The 21170-nt window shown below is 32.1% G+C and overlaps 2 protein-coding genes and 1 long non-coding RNA gene across 7 annotated transcripts; all 3 read right to left on the reverse strand.

The window, feature by feature from the left end:
* Positions 1-265: 265 nt before the first annotated feature.
* On the reverse strand, positions 266-3459 carry LOC146883473 (uncharacterized). Its single transcript, XR_014984558.1, has 2 exons — positions 1898-3459; positions 266-554 (listed from the first exon to the last, which is right to left on the reverse strand). It is a non-coding gene; the product is annotated as an uncharacterized LOC146883473 (long non-coding RNA).
* Positions 3460-6073: 2614 nt separating this feature from the next.
* LOC114164125 (LEM3 (ligand-effect modulator 3) family protein / CDC50 family protein) lies at positions 6074-14545 on the reverse strand. Of its 5 annotated transcripts, XM_028048658.2 has the most exons (10): positions 14284-14545; positions 13368-13417; positions 13122-13286; positions 11100-11161; positions 10940-11014; positions 10715-10831; positions 10040-10110; positions 8111-8408; positions 7063-7352; positions 6074-6548 (listed from the first exon to the last, which is right to left on the reverse strand). In XM_028048658.2, exons 3-10 carry the CDS (start codon positions 13198-13200, stop codon positions 6446-6448), a joined length of 1095 nt encoding a protein of 364 aa, XP_027904459.1. In that variant the 5' UTR covers positions 13201-13286; positions 13368-13417; positions 14284-14545; the 3' UTR covers positions 6074-6445. The 5 variants fall into 5 exon arrangements, with proteins under 5 accessions (XP_027904459.1, XP_027904460.1, XP_027904456.1 ...); XM_028048659.2 differs by lacking the exon at positions 13368-13417 and having other exon boundaries at positions 6074-6543; XM_028048655.2 differs by lacking the exon at positions 13368-13417.
* Positions 14546-16854: 2309 nt separating this feature from the next.
* Positions 16855-20881, reverse strand: GUS3 (glucuronidase 3). Its single transcript, XM_028049030.2, has 9 exons — positions 20376-20881; positions 19829-19865; positions 19522-19705; positions 19269-19414; positions 18760-18990; positions 18478-18667; positions 18187-18312; positions 17735-17834; positions 16855-17458 (listed from the first exon to the last, which is right to left on the reverse strand). Exons 1-9 carry the CDS (start codon positions 20619-20621, stop codon positions 17102-17104), a joined length of 1617 nt encoding a protein of 538 aa, XP_027904831.1. The 5' UTR covers positions 20622-20881; the 3' UTR covers positions 16855-17101.
* Positions 20882-21170: the final 289 nt, after the last annotated feature.

A 21170-nucleotide genomic window follows, 5' to 3' on the forward strand; every position in this document is an offset into this window, starting at 1 on the left:
TCAGAATTCTCACATTGATTTTTAAATCCTTTCACGTTTATGAAGTTATCTTATAGAAGAACAAGGAAAATTTATTTGTACATCGTCTTATTGATAGATCTCACAAGACTGTATATGTCAGATAGTACATTCTTTTCACAAGTTTACATATTTAAGTTAAATTCGTATATCAAGGTGTAATAATCAAAGTTTTATAAATATAAAAATAATTATTTTTTAATAAATGTGAAGTTACATGTGACATTCCATTTAAATAGAATAAATCTACTAAAATTAAAACATCACATAATTATAATATGAAATAGAGCATAAGACAGAAAGTAAGGAAGATCTACTAATACAGTCACCCATAGTTATACTAGGATAAAGTTAAGACATACCACTATGTCATAGAAACAAAATACTAGGAATACAATTATTTTTGCAAAAGACCGGTCATAGAGCAAGGAATTTAAACTAAACTAAGAGTTCTTCAAGAGGGGTTCAACAGTGAGCCACAACCCAGACGATGGGGACCACCTTACACAGCAGCATCTTCACCATCCTGAGAACCACTAAGGGTTTCCACATTTGCTCACACCAATAGTATTGGTGATCATTGCAAAAAGGAAAAGCCAAACAACGAAACATACACCAAAAGAAAGGGTAAGATAGAGCAAAATTTTTTTAATCATGTTATAGAGCAAATAAAAGTTACCTCAGGTCAAAATTATAGAAAGCAATAGGCATCCAAATCATGTGAAAGCAAACAAATATAAGACTCTTTGACTCAATATCCGGATCATACTCTTGATATAGAATTCTAAAGGAAGTATGCACTTGTGCTGATTTCTAAACTCTGTAGAGTCTATACGCAAGGGGTTATCACCCAACCACACACAGGGTTAGTCCTCTAATGTCCTGGGCTCAATACGTCCCAAGACTAGGACCTCCTGCCACTCTCACCACCTAAATCATTCTGCTTTATGTGAGCATGAACGATTATTAGAGTTCATGATACCTTCATTTATCTAGACATCTCCTATATCAAGGTATACACTAACCACCATCACCAAGAGTTTCCCTTGAAACTCTTTTACCAGCAAATTCCACATGCCATCTCAATACATTCAATTTTCATGCTAATCCACCACCAACCAAACAAGTCGTGTTTTCCATACAAACACTTTCGTTTTCAGTCCCATTAAAGCATACAAAACTGATATGGTCACATACTTTGAGCAAGGAAAAGTAAATAAAACACACATGGAACAATCATCAGCCAACACAACGCCTCCTGCCTGTGTTTCGCCCAAGCTTAAGGTTCTCGCTCAAGCAAAAGGGGTCCTTTCGCTCAAGCGAGCCCTTCTCGCCTAAGCGAGCCCTTCTCGCCTTGGCGAGAGCTCAACAGTGGGTGCTGCAAGGTTCTAGCAAGTTCTCGCTCAGGCGAAAGTGTCTCGCCTAAGTGAGACTACTTCTCGCTCAAAAGACAATTAGTTGCCTCAGTGACAATTTGAGCTGGAACCAGGGTGAGTTCCTGCTACTCTCGCTTAGGCAAGGGTCACCCGTTTAGGCGAGATCAGCAGGTTTCTCACCTGTTTGCACATGCAACACCTTGTTCAACCAGAAACACACACAACCACACAAATTCATGCAACCATCAACATCATTCAAGCATCAGAAACACAAAAAACAGATAAGGAGTAAGCAAAATAACTTAAAAGTCCTAAACCCTAGCTTCCCTTACCTGGAGAAAGAAGACTAAAGGAAAAGAGAGTCCTAACAAAAGCTCACCACAGCACCACGACAGATTTAGAAATTGTAAATATTGATACCGAATCAAAACAGGGTTACTAGTACGAACCCTAGGCAGGGCCACAACAAAACAACTGGAAAAAGAAAGTTGAGGTCTACTTACATAGAGATATGAGTTCAAGCAACTCCGAACAAGGTTGATTCACTAACTCAAGGAGGCAAAAACTGGTGCCTTAGCAGAGCTGTTGTTCAAGAGTTGGCGGAAGGGAGGGAACTGTTTTTTAGAAAAGGAGACAAATGAGAGCATTAGGGCTAGAAGGGGTCTTAGGAGTCCCCAAAATGGGCTGACTTTGGGCCCTCTTGAAAGGCCAACCCAGACCCCTTCTTAGGACAAAATAAAATAAAAGGGTCTCACATTATATATTCAACATTTAAAAAGATTTTACATAACAAGTATATAAGAAATAAAATGTCTATGGAAATAATATATTGTGCGATACAAAATTAACAATAATTAGTTTTTAGATATGTAATTTGTTTTTAAATTTTTTTCTATATTAGTAAAAGAAATAAGGTTGAATGAGAAACATAAAGAGACTTTTTATATCAAACTTCTGGTCAAAACATTGACAAAGAAAAATTACAAGAGGTTGGTGGATAAATGAGAAGGTCAAACAAAAATCATATCTTAATTAAAGAATTGTAGCAACGCTTTATTATAGCATTCTACATTCTTTCTATTTTCTATTGATCATATAGTGCTAAATGTTTTTAGTAGGAAAGTGAAATTATTGTAACTCTTTACCGTGTGAAGTAATTCTAGTGAGCTAAATATGTTCTCTCTTTAAGAGTTCTCCTTGTCCTTTTTAATAAAGTCTTAATTTCAGGAACATGTTAAGACGATGTAACTAAAAGTGGTTTGTGTACTAGTGTGTAATCTAGAATTATTTGTGTACTTGAATAATAATTGATTTGATTAGTGTGAAACCTCTTGATCAAATTATTTAAGGAAAATTGAATATAATTCGTGAGTTTGGGTGAACCATCCTAAAATTTATTTGTATTGTTTGTGATGCTTGTATGTTAGACTGATTTACCCTAATTATCTCCAAAAAGAGTTTAAAACTCTATTAAACCGCTCTTATAGAGTCAGCTAGCTGTGCCAACAAAATCTACACCAATAAAAAAAAGAACTAAGTACTATTATTTATCAATTTAAATGCTTAACTTAATATTCATTTCATATTATATTAATCAAAAGGTTATAGGAGATAAATATTTGGTTCAGTGCAATCACACATTTGAGAGAAAACTTGTGATTAGACAAAATAAATTCTTCTTAATTTTAACAATGCAACACAGCTCGATATCTCAAGTCACATGAAGATTTTTGTTTATTAATTTTTTTCCCAGGAACATGGGCAAAATTCTTTCATATTAGCAATCCTCTATATAAGAAAATGTATAGAAAGCCACAGAATAGTAACAAAGGCATAGAAACAAAAACTCTGTTGTTCAACATTCCTGAGCCATGTGGTTGTTCTTCTTCCATGATAGGTTCCAATGTGAAGCAACGTGATGGTCTCTTATAAGCTGATTGTAGAAGGAGGGTTGGTGCAACTTCACCCCAATTGTGAATGGCCTTCATGTTGTTCATATTGTGATTGAAACTTCAAACCTAAACAAAGATTATTGTGGAGAGAGAGGGAGATTTTTGAATGTTATGAATGCAAAATGTTTGATTGAGGAATAATGCACTTGACATGAGTTTTTATAAGGTGAAAAGAAACTATTTTTGGTTTGAACACCAAAGAGAAGGACTTAACAATGGGTGTCCAACATTTTAGGGAGGTAGCCCTAAATTTTCAATGGTTGATATATATTTTTGGGAAACTAGGCTTTAATTTAGCTTGCAAATATGTAATTTCTACTAATATTTTGTTTTGGTTGTTACTTTCTAAATTATTTCTACTAATATCTTACTATTCTTTTACATGTCTTTTTTAGGAAAAAAAATATTTAAACTCTCCTAATTCTCTTATAACTTTAAACAAGTGATTATAACTTAAATACATATGATGTTAATTTAAGTAAGAAATCAATTATGCTAGAAGGAAAGTACTCATTTCTTGAAAGATATTTTTTTTAATTACTCACACGAAAAAGTATCATATTTCTAAAAAAAAAAAAAAAAAACTTCAGAATTCAACACCATTTAACCAAAATACAATCAGAAATTGAAATAGTAAAGTAATTTTTCAAGTAGACAAAAAAAATATCATAATATCAACTTGAAAAACAAATTCCCTCTCTCCCATGTATAGATATACACATGCGTTTAAAAAAACTAGATCACATTAAAAACTCGTTTTAATTTATTGAAATAAAAATCAAATACACAACTTTAAGTTTGAAATGATTTTAATCAATTAAATGGCCATTTTTTTTAATAACAATGTCGACATAATAACAATACTAGTAATAAATAAGTTATCTAAAAATATATATATAATATCAATAAAATTATGTCTCATAATTGTTTAAATTAAGAATTTTAATTTTGTTATTGTCATTGTTACCACTCTAACCACTATTTTTTTCTAAATTATTATTATTGTTACGTCACTGTCAAACATAATTATCTCTATGGTGCCAATTATTACTAATTGTTGTCACCATTAATATAAGAACTTTTGTGATCATCATTTTCCCCACCATTAAACTCCATACTTTTATCATTATTTTTATAACAAAAGTTAAATATGGTTTGTTTTTTCTTAACTTTTGTTTTTATAATAAAGATCGTAACAAAATTTGATTAAAAAAATTAAATTCAAATAATTCTAAAATTAAAAAATTAAATTAAATTAAAATTTTAAAAATAAACTAATTTTAATTTTTATCAGAAATCGAAGGATGAAATAAATATTTAACCCTTGTAATAAATATCTTCACTTTTGTCATTATTGTTACTTGTTTACCATGTTAGTGTTATTGTTATAGTAGTCACATTGTCACCATCATCAACATCAATATCATTATTTTTTTTATTGTCATTAATTTTATTGTTTTCACTACTCTCATCGTCACTATTGTAACTTTCTATTATTTGATTTTTATTACGGTGCTTACCAAATAATGTGTAAGATTAAATTCTCAACACAAATGAATTAATATTTTAGAAACTAATATTTTAGCATGTGTTAGATAGAATATGTTTGGTTTTGTTTAATTGAAATTTATAAGAAATAAATATTTTAAAATATAAAAAATATAATTCACATTTTAATTAAAATTAAAATTCTTAAAAAATAAATATATTTAAATTAGTTATATCTTGAATAAAATTAAAAAGTGATCTTTAAATGTATAAATCGTTTATTTATAATAAAACATTAAATTGTTAATAAGATTTACTTTAAACTATTGACAATCTGTTTTAAAAGAACTACTGAAATTCAACAAAGAAATTGAGATAAAAGGAAATCGAAATATTTACTTAAAAATTTCAGTATTAACGTGTATAGATAAAAGAGATCCGACATGCTTGAAAGAGAACTTTTATCAAGAATGTGAGAACTACGTTTAACACATTCAATTAGAGATACCATAATTCGTAAGTGAGTTTTTGAATAACAATTCGAGATACCATAATTCATAAGTGAGTTTTTGAATAAGTAGATTCACAGTTGTTAATTTTATTAAATCTTATTCAATAAAAATGAGTTACCTTCTATCATTAACATTTTTTCTTTTAATTTGTGATATAGTTGTGATGTTTATGGTGTGATAAAATGAAGGAAAAAAAAAAGTAATGTTACTACAAAACAGCCTTTTCCACGAATTTCTTTCTTGATAACTTAAAAGGAACCATTTATATGTAAGAGTTTAGCAAGGTAAACCAACCACAAAAAAAAAAAAAAAAAAAATGAAATGTCCACATGTTTTGTTTGTTTCTTTAGTGTAAAATGTCATGACCCGAAATGATATATAGATAGGTTTTTCTTTTAAAATGTGTAGGTCTTATCAAAGACCATGGAGACCTAAGATTATGAAATCATTGTATATATCTTTTCTATACGGATTCAAGTACTTCCAAGCACTTCAATATATAAATATATAAATATAATTTACTGATTAAAAAAAACTATAAAAGGGTCATACCATATTTATGAATGCAGTTCACAGCTATTAATTACCGGGAAACAATGCTTGATCGGATTTGTACTTAATGCACTCACAGTTGAATTAGAATGACTGTATAAGAATTTCTAAAGAATGTTATGTTTCAACAAGCAATTAATCAAGCAAGTGATTGTATCAAATAAAGAAAAATATCTAAAGAAAACATACCAGCTTTCCGTTTCTGCCATTGGTAAAATGCTCTGAGAAGCTAAACAATCCTTTTATAAGATCCTATCTAGTTTAGAATACTGCCACGTAAGAGTGGTAGGTCCTGTTCTGTAAAAATATGCTGCAAAATACAAAAGACCATATACGGTTTCTATTTCAATATATTGTCTTTTGTGTACAATGGCAATGCTGAGGTTTGATTCATGACCTCATGCAAATACCCAAGCTCTCAACTATCCCATTCCTAAAGGCTCATTTCCATAATAGTTAAACCAAAAGAAGATGCTTGCTCTGCCTCATCATTTACAATTAAATACAGAAGTTTTTAATAGCAAGTGTATGTATCTTGTGCATCGCATTAAGAAAAGTACAACCACCAGTGTACCATACCATGTCCTTTATCAGCTAGCAATGTTTTTCCTATTCCAAGATAGGTAGGCCATGTCCCCATAAGGTCTGTCCTAAAAAGAAGCATCAATGGTAAGTGAAAGCAAGTTCAAAAAATGTTGGGACAATCTATTTCAAAATATAGAATAGCAGAATGATCAGAACATGCTTTCTTGGATAATCTATGTAAGAAGTTTCCAAATCTTCAGTTTCTAATATTTTCATGACTTCACAATAAACTGTATAAATATTTACTCACAATTTCATTTAAAAGGACTCTCGGTCCTGCCTCAGAATATTAGTCTAATCTGCTAATAATGTATAGAAGTAGTAAATCATATTACACCACCGGCTTAAAACATATTATTAACCTTTACACAAGTCAAACTACTATTCCTAGCATGATTATGTGTGAAGAAAAGCTCAAAAGATCTTAAATGAAAAGGCAACAGAAAAAGAAAAGTAAAAGGCTCTAATGCAGTAAGTAAGCATTAGACAAACAAAAAACTAGCAGAGTTCAACATCCTCTAAGCAACTGCATAAGTGGTTTCATGTGAACAAAATAATCAAAAAGCATCTAGAAATTACCTAGGATTTTTCATATGAAGCAACAGGAAGACGATGGAGATGAATATGCAAAAGGCGCCAACAAATAAATTTGCAACTCCAAGGAAGTCATTTTTTCCACCCAACCAGCTTGATGTTGACAGAACAAGCTTCTTCTTTCCACCAAAACTGTAAGTGTTATAGTTATTTTGCAGGTGGACTACTATAACATCATCTACATCCAAGTCCTCTTCAATTCTACCATATAACTTTCTGAAGCTGGGGAGAGCAGCAGTCCTCATCCAAACAATGAGATCTTCTTGATCACCAAGCTGATATATGGGAATCAGAATGCATTAGAATCAGAACACGAGAAAATATATCACCAAAATAAGTGCATATAGAAAATTAAGAAGAAATTAATAGTACCATATAGTTTGACCAAACTATATGGTACTAAATATTAATATTTCACTGGTGCGTATGCTCTCTATTAGTGCGACTGTTTTCAGGCCAAAAGGAAAAAATAAAGAGAGGAGGGTGAAGGTGGTGAAGGTGAAACTGATTTTATCACCGCCACGCCCACCCTCCCTCACTCCACACAAGAAAAAGTGAAAATCAGCAGCACAATGCATAAGTATCTCTATTAGGTTTAATCGGACTTTTTGGCCTCCCTTATTCTCTTTCTCAAATTTAGTCCTTCCACTATTTTAGTTATGCAACATCTATTAACTTGACATTCAGTATTAAACAGAAGTGCTAACATGACACTCATGCACTGCAACATCAATATTGATGTCAAGTTAATGGAAGGACCAAAATCACATAATTAAAAAGGAATCAAATTTGTGGAGAAAAAAAAATGTAGGAACCAAATTTGAAAAATGATGATAGTAAGGTGACCAAAATGTGTAATTAAGCCTATCATTTAACTCCTATAGAACACTGTTAAATATATGAATAAAAGGAAAAATGCATTGAAATGCAGGTCAAAAAAAGATATTTCAAATCCAAATACGGAACTTGGTCACAGCAAGACAGGATGTCAATAGGAAAAGCTCAATATGCAGTTCAAAAGCTTCAAACTCACAGGAATACTTGGATCCAGCTTTCCACCTCCAATCAAAGTCCCATTTTGAAAATTAAATGGGTAAACATGTTTTCCAAATTTATGATCACGATCACTTTTCCAAGCAATATTCTTCCTATTGACCTTCAACTCTGATGGCCCACGACTGAATTTATATGTATCATTGAACAAACTCCACGCTATCAACCCACAAGGTACAACTGGAAGATTATGGGAGGACTCTAAAGGTTTACAAGAACTGGTGTCATTGTATCCAAGTCCATGTAAGAGCTGCAGGTCACTTCTACTTTTGACATACCTGAACAAATTTTGAAAGTTTGAGTGAACAGTGGAGAAACAAAATTACATAGTTGAATTTATAACATTTTACGGTATAGACTCTAACTTAAAAGATCTATACTGAACCTGAAATTCTTTCTGCTGGAGTACATTAGATTAAATTCAAAGACAAATAAAAAACATGACTAAAACAGAAATAATTTAAAAAATTAACAATGGTTGGGATGACCTGTTGCTCAAATAATTAAAAGACAACTAAGAAAATAGTGCAAAAAAGACGTTAAATTCTGTGCCCTTTGCATGTAAGCATCTTTGACTTTTACTTAAGCCGAATTAATCCTTAAACTCAAGTTAATGTTACAAAGGTCCTTCAATTAAGTGAGTAATCAATATCAAAAAGGTTTGATCATTAATTGTTACTAAATCCAAACCATCAAACTAAAATATTATTTTTTATCATTGCTTAATTTAAAAAGTAAAAGTAAGAAATAGGCAGAACAGAGCATATTTCGAATCTTGAAAACAAGTACTCAAAACCCAAGTTCTGTTAAGAAACATGAACAAAAGCCATAAAAAGAGACATCATCCAGTTACTGGTATTATGTTCAATCAGTTGCTGAACTTCAACAGGCCTCACAACTATATGTCTGATCTTACAGTACAAGACATACAAGTTACTCAACCATTTTGAAACTGATTAACATCAATTAATTTTGAAAGAAAAAGTATTATGCAAAGATAGACATTTTATATTAGGGGGGATGACTGGATATTTTTTATGATCTGGATGGAAAAGATTAAAGAGATCATCAATTGTTAATATCAAAGTAGTAAATTCCCACTTACCAGCATCCTGGATTAGATTTATTTAAAGAACTTTTAAGATTTCCTAAATTTGTCAATATATTAGGCTAGAGGCTATGATTTTCCTGAATCCATACAAGAAAATTGAGCCGCCAAAGAATAACTGGATTCTTCAGACTTTCAAAGTCTATGAATCATGAAATCAACAAGCTTGGTTTGTAATGTTGCTTGGATCATGAAGTTATTGTGTACAGAAAACATAGAACATGTTATGTTCTGCAGGTTATTTTATTAATTTTTCATTTAAGAATTGGGAAAAACAAAAAAGAAAATATGATTCTTCAATGGTTTAAGATTTAGTACGTTCGCTTAAGGGAAGGACTTACTGCCAGGACTAATTGAACCTATGAGTTGAATATGGCTATACACAGAAGCTATAATTATGCATTTTTTCCTAATAATTAGTAGAGGTAGAAAATGAAACTTCAAAATAAATCCAGAATTGCTTTGGAGAAATGTCAATATGTTCAAATATAAATTAATAGTGCAAATTGATTTGACGAAAGCAAGAAAATATAGCAGGGCATACATTCAGGTTTGATCAATTTAATATATACAGTTGCACAATAATCTATTTCCAACAATGAGAAACCAGCAAATGATAAAAAAAATGGCTGGTGTATTGACCAAAACACAAACAAATAAATAAAAGGAGATCAATGTGAAAGAGAAAGTATAAATAGACAAGATCTGAAGTTGAATGATGATTTGGAGACCTTGACAAATAGTACTTATTCTAAAGACTTAATCATTGTATTTGAAAACAAGAAAACAAAGAATCCTCACCGTCGGTGGTTTTGGTAATAGTTATCAAGCTGGTAATAGATATAAATTGGTGCTTTCATTGGCTTAAGTACCTACACAGATTATAAACGTAATCAAGAGGTGGTAAAAAATCAACTTTATTGATAATTCTTTTGGCAAGATATTAGCATTTTAGCTTCCAGCCCCAAATTATTCTTCCCAATTAAATGAGGGAGCAAAAAGCACACCAAAAATGTTATGAAAATGAAGTAATAATACATGTAAGAAAATATAATATAGTATTATACCATGTCCTTTTGAACAATGTCAAAACCCATCACCATGTGCTACCAGATATGATTTCCACGATTCATAATATCTACATCAGCACGTATAATCTTTTCTCTTGAAGGGTGGAAGATTCTTCATAGATCGTAATAACAAGATAAATGCAGAAAACAGATAACTAGCTCAATTTTAAGTACACAAGTTTTAACCACTCTACATGGTCATGCAATGCAACTTCTGAAAGAACTACGGTATGGGAATGTCACTAAAGAGTTTTGTGAATCCTATGTCAAAGATGTTAAGAGGAAGCCAGCCAATCAGTCAAGGAAAATTAAGAACTAAGTGTCACTGATCTATTTAACTAAAAATTACTGAACACTGAAGCAACAATCAGTATATGATGTAATAAATCGTAAATTGAACTATCACCTTTAAGAATCGTGAACAGTTTTTGGTGATTAAGTCATCTTTAATATATGCGACCTTGTTATTTCTATATTCTTCAGGTACACAATCCATGTCATACCTATCAACAATTTCAACAACCTACAAATAAATAGGTCAAATAAATATATTTTAGAAAACAGGAAGATTTAGGGGGGAGACAGGAAAAAAAATTGGTTCTAATATCAAGAAAGTAGAAATTATTCGTACACTGTTTGAGGCACGAAGTGTAACAAGTCCAATAGGAATGAAAATGAAACTCATCAATAGAAATGTAGCGATGATCTGCATAGAAATTGATTAAGACTTAGTACATGCATTTCATAGAATAAGGTGTCATGAAATATTCAAGTTTTGTCAAAGAACTAACTGCTGCAGGTGTAAGCACAGGTTTACATGCTGGAAGGTTCTGCTGTGTAAACTGATAGAATGCTGCAAAACCATCAAAATAGCAATCAGTACAAGTTTCAACAATAAAAAGGGGAAGAAAGAGGGGGGTTTGGGGGGGTGGCGATCAGGAACCAAAGAAATAAAACAGTTCAATAGCTAAAATAGAAAAAAAAAAGTACTGAAATAAATTGGTAAAAGACTATTTTTGTTGAAATAAATGAAAACAATTTTTCTGTCACCATTACAGCTATATGATTGAAAAAGTCAGTCAAAATGTTGGAATAATGATACTTAATGTACTTAGTAAATAGAAGATTCATGTAATCACATGATTATATATGTATTAAGTGTTTATGGGTATTAGTATCTAGGAAGTTGCACTCAATTAATATTAGCCTAGGAACTAATTTCAACTAAGGGTCCTTTGAATTTATGTATGATAAAAAAATCAGTGGGTAGTTGTGCTCAGCTGATGTTTATTATATATATATATATATATGGAAAGAGAAGAGTACAATACAAGGGAAAGTTATATCCTATAACACTCAACCCTTACATACACCGAAAAAGTAGCTTTATGAAAGTTGTATACAGAGTCTCTCTGTGGTTGCGAATTTTGTATTTAATCACGCACATGTAAATCCGTTATTTATATAATCATTCAAAGCATAATATAGGGAAAACTAATAATGGAGAATATACTAATTATCAGTTGTTCATATTTCCTTAACTACTGAGTCCAAATCATATCTTCTACACTCCCTTGAAGTTAGAGCATACATGTCATATGAGTCAAGCTTGTTATACAAATGTGATCAATACGAGAGTATGGATTCAGTGAGCATGTCTTAATGTTGGTCACTACAGTTGGCAAAGTCAGTGATGATTTCTCCAAAAAGCACCTTCTCTCCCACAAAAATGACAATCAAATCTTTATGTTTTTAGTTCGCTCATGGAAGATTGGGTTTGATGCAATTTAAACAACAACTTCATTGCAACATAATAGTCAAGTATCCTGTTTATCTCCAGATTTTAACAGATGAAGAAGTTGTTTCAGCCATGTAATTGCTGCCATAACTCGGTACTTAGCTTTAGCACTGGATCTAGCAACTATTTTCTACTTCTTGCTCAACTCTTGGCTAGAAGAGAGGAGTACAATACAATAACAAGCACAATTTTAACATATAGGTTTCTCCATAAGTACTTCTGGAAGAGAAAAATAAGATGGAAAAAATGAAAGGGGGTTTCTCCATGAGCTAAAATTAGTTTGTGCATAAGCTTATTTGTAGAATTTCTTTCATATAACTTCTCCAAATTTTTATTTTTAACTTGTGCATAAGTTAATTTTAGCTGATGGAGAAGCTCATTCATCTGTTTCTTCTTTTTCTCCTAGAAATGCTTATGGAGAAGCTTGTCCAAAGAAGCCCTAAGTTTATTACGAAAATTTGTTTGTATAATATACGTACCAATTGAATAAGCCTTTTCATTCTCAAAACTCACTAGATTAGCTCACTCTCTCTCTTCCTCTCCCTCTACAACAAAAACTTATGCTTTAAGGAGGACAAGTAAATACAATATCTTCTATTCTTCTTCGTAACTGCTGATAGTGATAACCAATATCTGCATTTTGATTATTGTTACTAGTGATGAAATAAGTTACAGTTTCATTCTTATATCATGCTTCAAAAAGAGGCAAAATTATAAAAAAAAAAAGAAAAAAAAAAATATATATATATATATATATATATATATATATATTCAATAGCATTCAATTCATGTAAAGAATCCAGTAACTGAACTCTCCTGACAAAACCCTGTTTAGTTTCCAGATTATTACACAGGTCCAAATTAAACAAAAGAAAAAGTGATTCATTCATTAATCATATAATTGCCAAATATAAATATAAATCATCTATTAGAAAAACCATTAATGCATTGCAAAAGCTTGCAGTGTCTAAGCTGTCAGAAATAGTTGAAAATCTGCCAAGAAAGTAACACTCACCACCACGTTGTGTTGAACGTCCTGGAATTTCCTGCACTCCTGTGCTAACTGTTGACGAACTCCCCCCATCAAGATCCATTACTAGCACAGCTTTCCAAGTTCCAGGGGTGTGTCACTCCACAAATTAGCTACCCAATTTTCACAAGCAGTTGCATTTGCCCAATACTGCATCCATTCCAATTCTCATCTTAGTTATAGCGAATACCACAGCTTGTCCTCAGTAATTGAAAAGCATAAAAGTACAACGAGTTAATCTTTAATACTGTCTCCATTCCAATTTGTCATGCTGCACGGAACTAAGTAATGGACAACAAAAAGGCATCAATAGAACATTATGGCCTCTTTTAATCCATGTAACCAATCCATACAAAAAGAGGGTACTACTACTTCCCAATCCCAATTAAAATAAAATAGCACGATTAGAAACCCAAATCTGCATCATTTTATTCTCTTCTAACAAGAGCTTACCAACAACAAGAAGTAACTTGCAATACATTTCATTTGCAAAAATAACATCATCATCACCAAGCAAAAAAGAAGTTTCTTATGATAAGTGAATAAGTCCCGAGACTCTCCTATTTAATGGATTGTCTTTAGGGTTGGGTTCTCTACTTAAGTTCTAACAAATTGATATTTTCAAGAAAAATCAGCCTAGAAAAAGGGCTAACTATTGTCTAGATTAAGGTGCAAACTAAATGTTGGTAGGTGAGTGAAGTCTTCAAGAGAAAATGAACACCCGCTCTTAAAGTAAAGGCATAATAATGCTAGCAGACTCATTGAGTGAAATCCGGGGAAGAAAAAAGCAACCAGAACAACAAAACAAAACAAAAACAGAGAAACTCAAACTGTTGATACTGCACATAATAACAACAAAATCCAAAATGACCCCAGCTCAAATCAAACGACACCGTTTTACCACTGTTTCCATGCATCAACTTAATCCCGAATTATAGCATTCAAAATTTCTAGCTGAACTAAATTATCGACCTCGTTATGATTCTCGTAATTACAGTCACAATTATTACGATGATCAACACCAGCAGTAAAATTAATCAAAAAGAGGGAGAAACACACAAAGGCATATAGGACGTCGTAAAATTGCACGTGCTAACAACGTAGCGAAAAATTGAAATATTAACGACGAAGAAATAGTAGGTATTACCTAGAACGTTGTGTAGATCTCGGAGCGGAGCGAAAGAGAAAAAAAAAACGGAAGAAAAAGAAAGAGAGGAACGAATGTAAGAGCATATATTCTTGGCTTGCAGAGAGGGAAGTGATGTGAACGCGCAACACAAGAGAAGGGAAGAAAACCAACGCTGCGTGAGGAATCTCTTCTTCCGCGGTTTCGCTTTGTTCACTTTTCTCAAAATCCCTCTGTTTGATTAGAGTTTGTGTTAGTGTCAAGGTTCCGGGAACTAATGGTTTGGTTTACCCCCAAATCAACTTAACACCTACCACGTGAATTATGTTTCATCAATTTTCAAATCAATAAATTAATGACAAATTTTTAGATTAGTTCTTAGAAAAAATTATAATTATATAGTATTATGGATAGTTCATAATTAAATAAAGAGTGAATTATTTTATAATGTTACAAAATAACAAATATTATTAATATAACTTTAAAAAGTTAATATAAAAGTCAACAAATTTACTTTCCAATTTGTAATTAGGTAGGTTTGGAAAATTAATTTTATGTAAAGCTCATGTTAGATATTAAGATGTATTTTGACATCTTGATATTTCAAGATACGTGTAATTTTTACTTATTTTAAATGATTATGTAAAATGTATTTACAATGAATTTAAATTAAAATGTCTGGAATTCTTTTATTGTGTGATAAAATGTCTGGAATATAGTCTTTTAATATTTTGATATTTTTTATTGTTTGAAAATGTTGTGTTGGTATTATATAATAAAGGGATAACATTTAATTTGAAATTTAAAAGTTTAAAGATGTTCTCGTAATTTTTCTTTTCTTTTAATCTACAATTTAATAATTAATGTTACTTAAATTACAAATTAATTAGTTTTTAAATCCTAAAATAGTACTCAGTGAATTGAGTTATGTAAAAGTCTCTTTTTTGTCCTCTCTTCTTTCTTATGCATGTAATTTGATTTAATTTTTTCCTAAGTGTTTTCTTTCTCTTATTTTTCTAAAATTGTTATTTATCTTTTATCCTTTTCTAGATTATATTTATCTTATAATAATAGGTGAGTTAAATATTCATGAAAGGTATAATGATTTATTTTTTCTTTCCACATTATTTTATTGAAGTGTTTCTAGAGTTGAAAAATTATGGTCAGTGTCATAGTTTTTGCTAAAAAATTAACCGTTTTATGGCTTAAATAAAGAGTTATTTAAAATTACAAGGATAACTTCTAAGAGAATACATATAGAATTGAACACCTATTAAGAAATAACTTCACAAAGTACGAAAATTACAAAGATAAACACTCTTTGTATCATTTGTAAGATACTCTATGATCCAGCAATTACATGATATTAAGGTTATAGTGCATGCCAAGTTTGTTCATATTTTGCATAGAATTTTTATTTGGTTCTACATAACGAGTCTTTTAAATAAATGTATCAACTAAGATTGTTATAAGTTACGTGTTTTTGGTTTCTTATATGTTAAAGTAGTAGCAAGAATTTATATATATAACAAGGATATGTGCTACACCCAAATTATTGTGCTTCAGAATACCTTAAATTTTGAACAAATTTTCATTTTATATATATATATATATATATATATATATATATATATATATATATATATATATATATATATTTCAATTATCATTTAACAAATAAAATTTGATAATATATCTTTTATAGGTCTTTAATTACATCACATGTAAAAATGTCAAAGCGGGCCAGACACGTTGGGCCGGCCTACTGGACTGCCCTGCCAGTCTGCCCAGAAAAGGACGGACCGGGTTGAAATTTCCAACTCGTCAACCTGCTGTAACTTGACTCGCCTAGCCCACCATTTTAGTAGGCCAAAACAGGTCAGCCCACCGTGACCCGCCAACCCTTTTTTTTAACTTTTTTAACTTTTTTAATGTTTAAAATTTAAAATAATTATAAAATAATACTTTTTTATATTATATAAATAAATTTATATATATATATAATAGATTTATAAACAAAAATTAAAAAAAAAGATACGGGCTAGCCTGCCGGCCCGCTAGCCCGCTCTAAGACAAAACAGATTACAATATCCAACCCGTTTATTGGTGGCAGGCCAGCTCAGCCCGATCCATTTTGGCTGGCAACAGACGGGCCAGACCAAAACGGACGGGCCGACCCATTTTGTCACCCCTAACATGTATCAAACTTTTTTAGTCAACTATTTACAAATATCACATTATTCATTGACTCTTAGTCTTTACAAGTAAACATCCTGTCTGTTTCCATCAACAAGCTCAGAATAACACCTCTATGAACCAAAGATTCTGCCATTGAAGATCACTTATATCTTCTCATTTCCAATTCATGAATCAATTTACTTCTTTCTTCTCAAATATCTTTTAATTCGTCCGTCAACTCACGCAATTTCATTGATTAGAGGAAGATAAAAAACAGTTTGAACACAACAGGACGAAATTTTGTTGAGCAAAATTTTTTTTAATAGAAGCTTAGGTAGTAAAAACTGTAATTAAGCAAAGCAAAATATTATTCCATGTCAGAAGAGAATTATAGCTGTAGAAAGAAACCAATCATTCATGTGAAAGAGGGTTTGCCTCATTCAGTGATGCAAGAAATTGAATTTGTCACTTACAATTGCAAACTGTAATCACATTGAACTTAATGAGTAATAGCAGAAAGCCATCATCATTATCCTAGTTCTCAACCTAAATAATTGGCTTCTCTTCCTCCGCCATATGAAGAAAACTAAGACATTTTTTTCCATGTAATTTGCTAAACCACCAAGTGAAACCAATTTTGGTTTCCCCTAGTGCCACCTAACTAGCCGCAAGCAGTAACAACAGCATCAGGTAAATGGGCAAATACAATAGAGAAAGGTGCAACAGTTATTGGTTCTGATGAGTTCACATATATAGGATCCAAAGGAGGAATTTCACCAGCTGAGTTTACCCTCAGAGGTTTTCCATTCAGTACCATGATTTGGCTATGTATATTCCCATCCTGTGGAGTTAGATGGTACTCTTCTCTTGCAGTTTCACTTGCAAGAGGCAATTCCATCGTGTTTGAATGACTAGACATCTTTCTCAGCCTCAAACTCTTTGCATTGTTGTCGAAGGTTACATCAGCTTCAACACTTGTGTTGCCGTCTAGGTTTATCAACAGTACTGTGATTCCCTTCTGTAAGATAGAACTATGAATAACATTTCGTAGATAGTGTGTTTGTGTCTCTATGGTTTTGTTTGGGATAAATTCTCAAAACATACGTAAATAAGAAAGCAATCACAGAAATTAAAACCAGCTTCTGTACTTCAACTTTTATACAACTTATCTAAATGAACTTGTTCATAAGTTCATCTTAAATTCTGCATTATTTAATCTTGTTCTTCTCTTGCAAAGTATTTACTCACAAGTTTATCCAGTGTATATGTGTGTGTGTATAAAAAATTTACTCACGGATTGCTTTGCACAGTGTGCATAAGCTCTTATCTTTTTTGTCCCAGAGAAGGTAGTTGACAGTACATGTCTTCCCATGAGTCTATGCCAAAGAAGAGCACTGTAAAGAAAAAAGAACATTACCATAGAAACATAGTATGGATCTATTTGAAAAAGGATCACCTATTGTATTATTGGAATAGTGGGGTCCTTCCCGTATAAGCCAAAAAACTATGTGTCAAGTAATTAATGAAGCATGGAACATTTGGTGGATTCATTTCAGCTCATGAAGAATTATTCATAATAATGAAGTAAACCATGCATATGTGGGTCCACAATTATGTTCCCCATTCTTGAACATGGAAATTATGACATGAAAAATGCATGTCTCCCTTGCAAAGTGGTCATATGGCCTTTTTTCCATCTCATGACTTGAGCAAATAAACAAGACTATGAAAGTCAATTATTAGTACCTATAGTAGTCTGGATTTGGCAGGAAATTGGTAGTATTGAGTAAACCATAGTTTCCTCCTATCAAACTCTGTCTGCAATATGTTTTAGTGTCATAAGCAGCTGACATGCCAAGCTGATCTAAATACCTGTTTGTGACATCATAACATTAGCCAAAATATTTCTGAGGCTAAAATATGTTTCTGATCTCTTTAACATATCTCAAAACTCAGTTTTAGTAACCATAAAAATTTAGTAAGTTTTTCTTCCATGAGATTTTAGTTCCTCATTAATAAAGGGTGCTTGTCACTAACCAGAAACTGTAAACAAATGCATCTGATACAAGATGATGACCACTATTGTAGGCCCCTCCTGACTCACCAACCCATGCTGTTGCTGAGGTACCTGTACTTGCAAGTATATTTTTGAGACCACTGAATGTGCTAGCTTCCTTATCAAGAAAGGAAGGGTCCAGAATTTTTTCCACAAGGTGTTCATCAACTCCTGTACATTGAGATAAAGCAGCCTTCAAATATAATCGAAGTCATGGAAAGTGGAAAGATATAATGAGTATTTGCCTGTTTGGTGAGGAGTACCTGGTCCAAGGTTGTAAATGTGGTGGGTGACCACATCCAAAGTTTTTCCAGATTTAGTTATAAATTCCTTGAACCAGGTTGCATCAAAGAACCCTCCAGGTGCAATGACTAGTGGCTTAGAATCAGTATTTGCATATGCATTGTAAACTATGTCTCGTAAAGCAGCAAAATCAGAAGCATATTGGTCTGCTGTAATGCTTGTTCCAACTCCACTGCCACTCAATTCATTGCCTGCCAATCAATGGCAAGTGCTCAGTATGCTTTAATATAGAACAACAGAATGATTCATTCTTTAGGGAAACTGTCAAATCTATTTCCTTCAACATAAAAATATTGAAGAACATGCCATTGAGAATTTTGATAAAGATAGTGATTTCCATAAGAATTTCCTCAAAGAAAACTTGGTATTTAGATTGTGGTACAGAGAATTCGGTACACAGCAAACATAGTTACTGAGAGAATTATGTAACTATGGTTTGGAAATTGTAATAAGAACAGCATATGCTTACCAAGTTCCCATCCATAAATGGTATAGCCATTTCGAACCGTGTATCTGATGAAGGACTCAGCATTGGTGGAATTCCAAGGTCCTGTTGCAGAATTACCGTGAATTGATTTTCCAGCAAGAGCATTTAATCCAAAAATGATCTTAGCCCTGAAATAAACAGTTCAAAAATGTTTTAGAAATGTGTTTTTTGTCCACAAGGTGAATCTTGTTGGTTGAAAACACACATGCATATCACAGTGAGAGTTCAATTTTACCCTGCTTTTTTAAAAAAGTAGTTGAGTTCATCCCATCTTTTCATTGGGAGGCACCCTTGCGTGAAACCAAACATCTCAGAAGTGTTCTTAACAAAAGGAGTACAAGGTTGGTGGTAATCTTCAGTGCCATATATTACCTTGTCTTGCAAACTTCCACCTAATCTGAGTTTCAAAGGTGAAAAGGCTGCACAACAGTACCTTGATAAGCTTTCAAAACTCAAAGCATTCATCTAATAAATTAAAAAGCAACGAAAGAATTGGATCCCTGCCAAATTCAATTACAATAGAGATGTAAATTATATCTTACCTTTCACTGCATTAAGAAAAATCTTGTTGTTGAGGTCCTGAAAAAGATGATAATTAAAAGATGTATAAGATTTGCAAGGTACTGTAAGCGGAAGCTTGTGAACTCATTAAAACAATTAATCAATAAATGAACACGCTTTTGAAAAAATGAAGTCTAGAATCACAAACCAGATGTGAATTTCCATAAACCTTTGAGGAAGCCAGAGTCAATAAAAATCGATTATTAAGAACAAATAAAGAAAGGTATATACTACAATCTCATCATGATTTGATGAGAATCTTATCACCTTGTTCACCACCACAAACAATAATCACAAATTGACGAAATATTCATTTAGAACATAGACATAATTATTTCTCTCTTTCTACTGGAATTACTTTGCAGATCGCAGACATGCATGATAGATTCAAACATCATTTCAAAAATAACAAAAAAAAATCATTAAGCAGAGAATGTTAACAAAGGAAAGTAGCCAAAAAAAAAAAAAAATACAATCTTCCAGAAATTCATCAGCCATCAGAAAAAGAAGAAAAGAAAGCAAAAATACCAGATTGAGAAGAGAAGCAAGACCCCAACTGCATCTACCATAATCACATTTATCAGGAGGCCACCAATCCAAAGTTGCACAGACAAAATCACCATCAATAGTTCCAATCACAGCTCTGTCATCAATGGCAACAGTCCCTTTCACAGTTGCATCTCCTCCTAAAGCCACTCTGGAACCAAAACTGAAGCTGAAGCATGCAAAGTGAAACCAAAAGCAGAGACCCAGAAGCTGAATCCGAGAACCCATTTCCAGAATCAGCCAAAGTAAATATCTTTATCCAAGCTCATGCATCAAAGAACAATGAGGAAGCCATGGGAGGGAGAAGTGAAGATTTCACTGCAGAGTCACGTGCTACACTGACAGACACTGAAAAAATGTAAAGGAAATTGGTAACTTAGCGGCACCACTTTCCTATGCTGCAGAGGCTTCTGTTTATAAAGGCATTGGGCAAACACAGTTAATGTATTTGTACATTGCTAATCCAGAGATTTGGCTCTTATAGATTCAGTGGCCGGCTCAAAGTATCAGTTTAGAAAGACATGAAGATAATTTCACAAAATCTTTGCATAAAAAAACAAACACAACACTTGGAAATTTTATTTGGTATTTAAAGTAATGATAATCTGCAGTATTTGTTCTTTTAAGACCTTAATGCTGCAAAGATATGAATTAATGGTGTAGCATGAAGAGCTAATAGGAGAAAAGATAAGATTAAGATTAAGTGTTGTCTGAGTCTGAATGTATGATGTAAAAATAGGAGAAGAAATTAAAAATGGAATTAGGAAAAAAAATTCT

Source organism: Vigna unguiculata, chromosome 9 (assembly GCF_037176805.1).
Source record: "Vigna unguiculata cultivar grain cowpea cultivar isolate G323 ecotype 2 chromosome 9, ASM3717680v1, whole genome shotgun sequence".
NCBI classification, from domain to species: domain Eukaryota; kingdom Viridiplantae; phylum Streptophyta; class Magnoliopsida; order Fabales; family Fabaceae; genus Vigna; species Vigna unguiculata.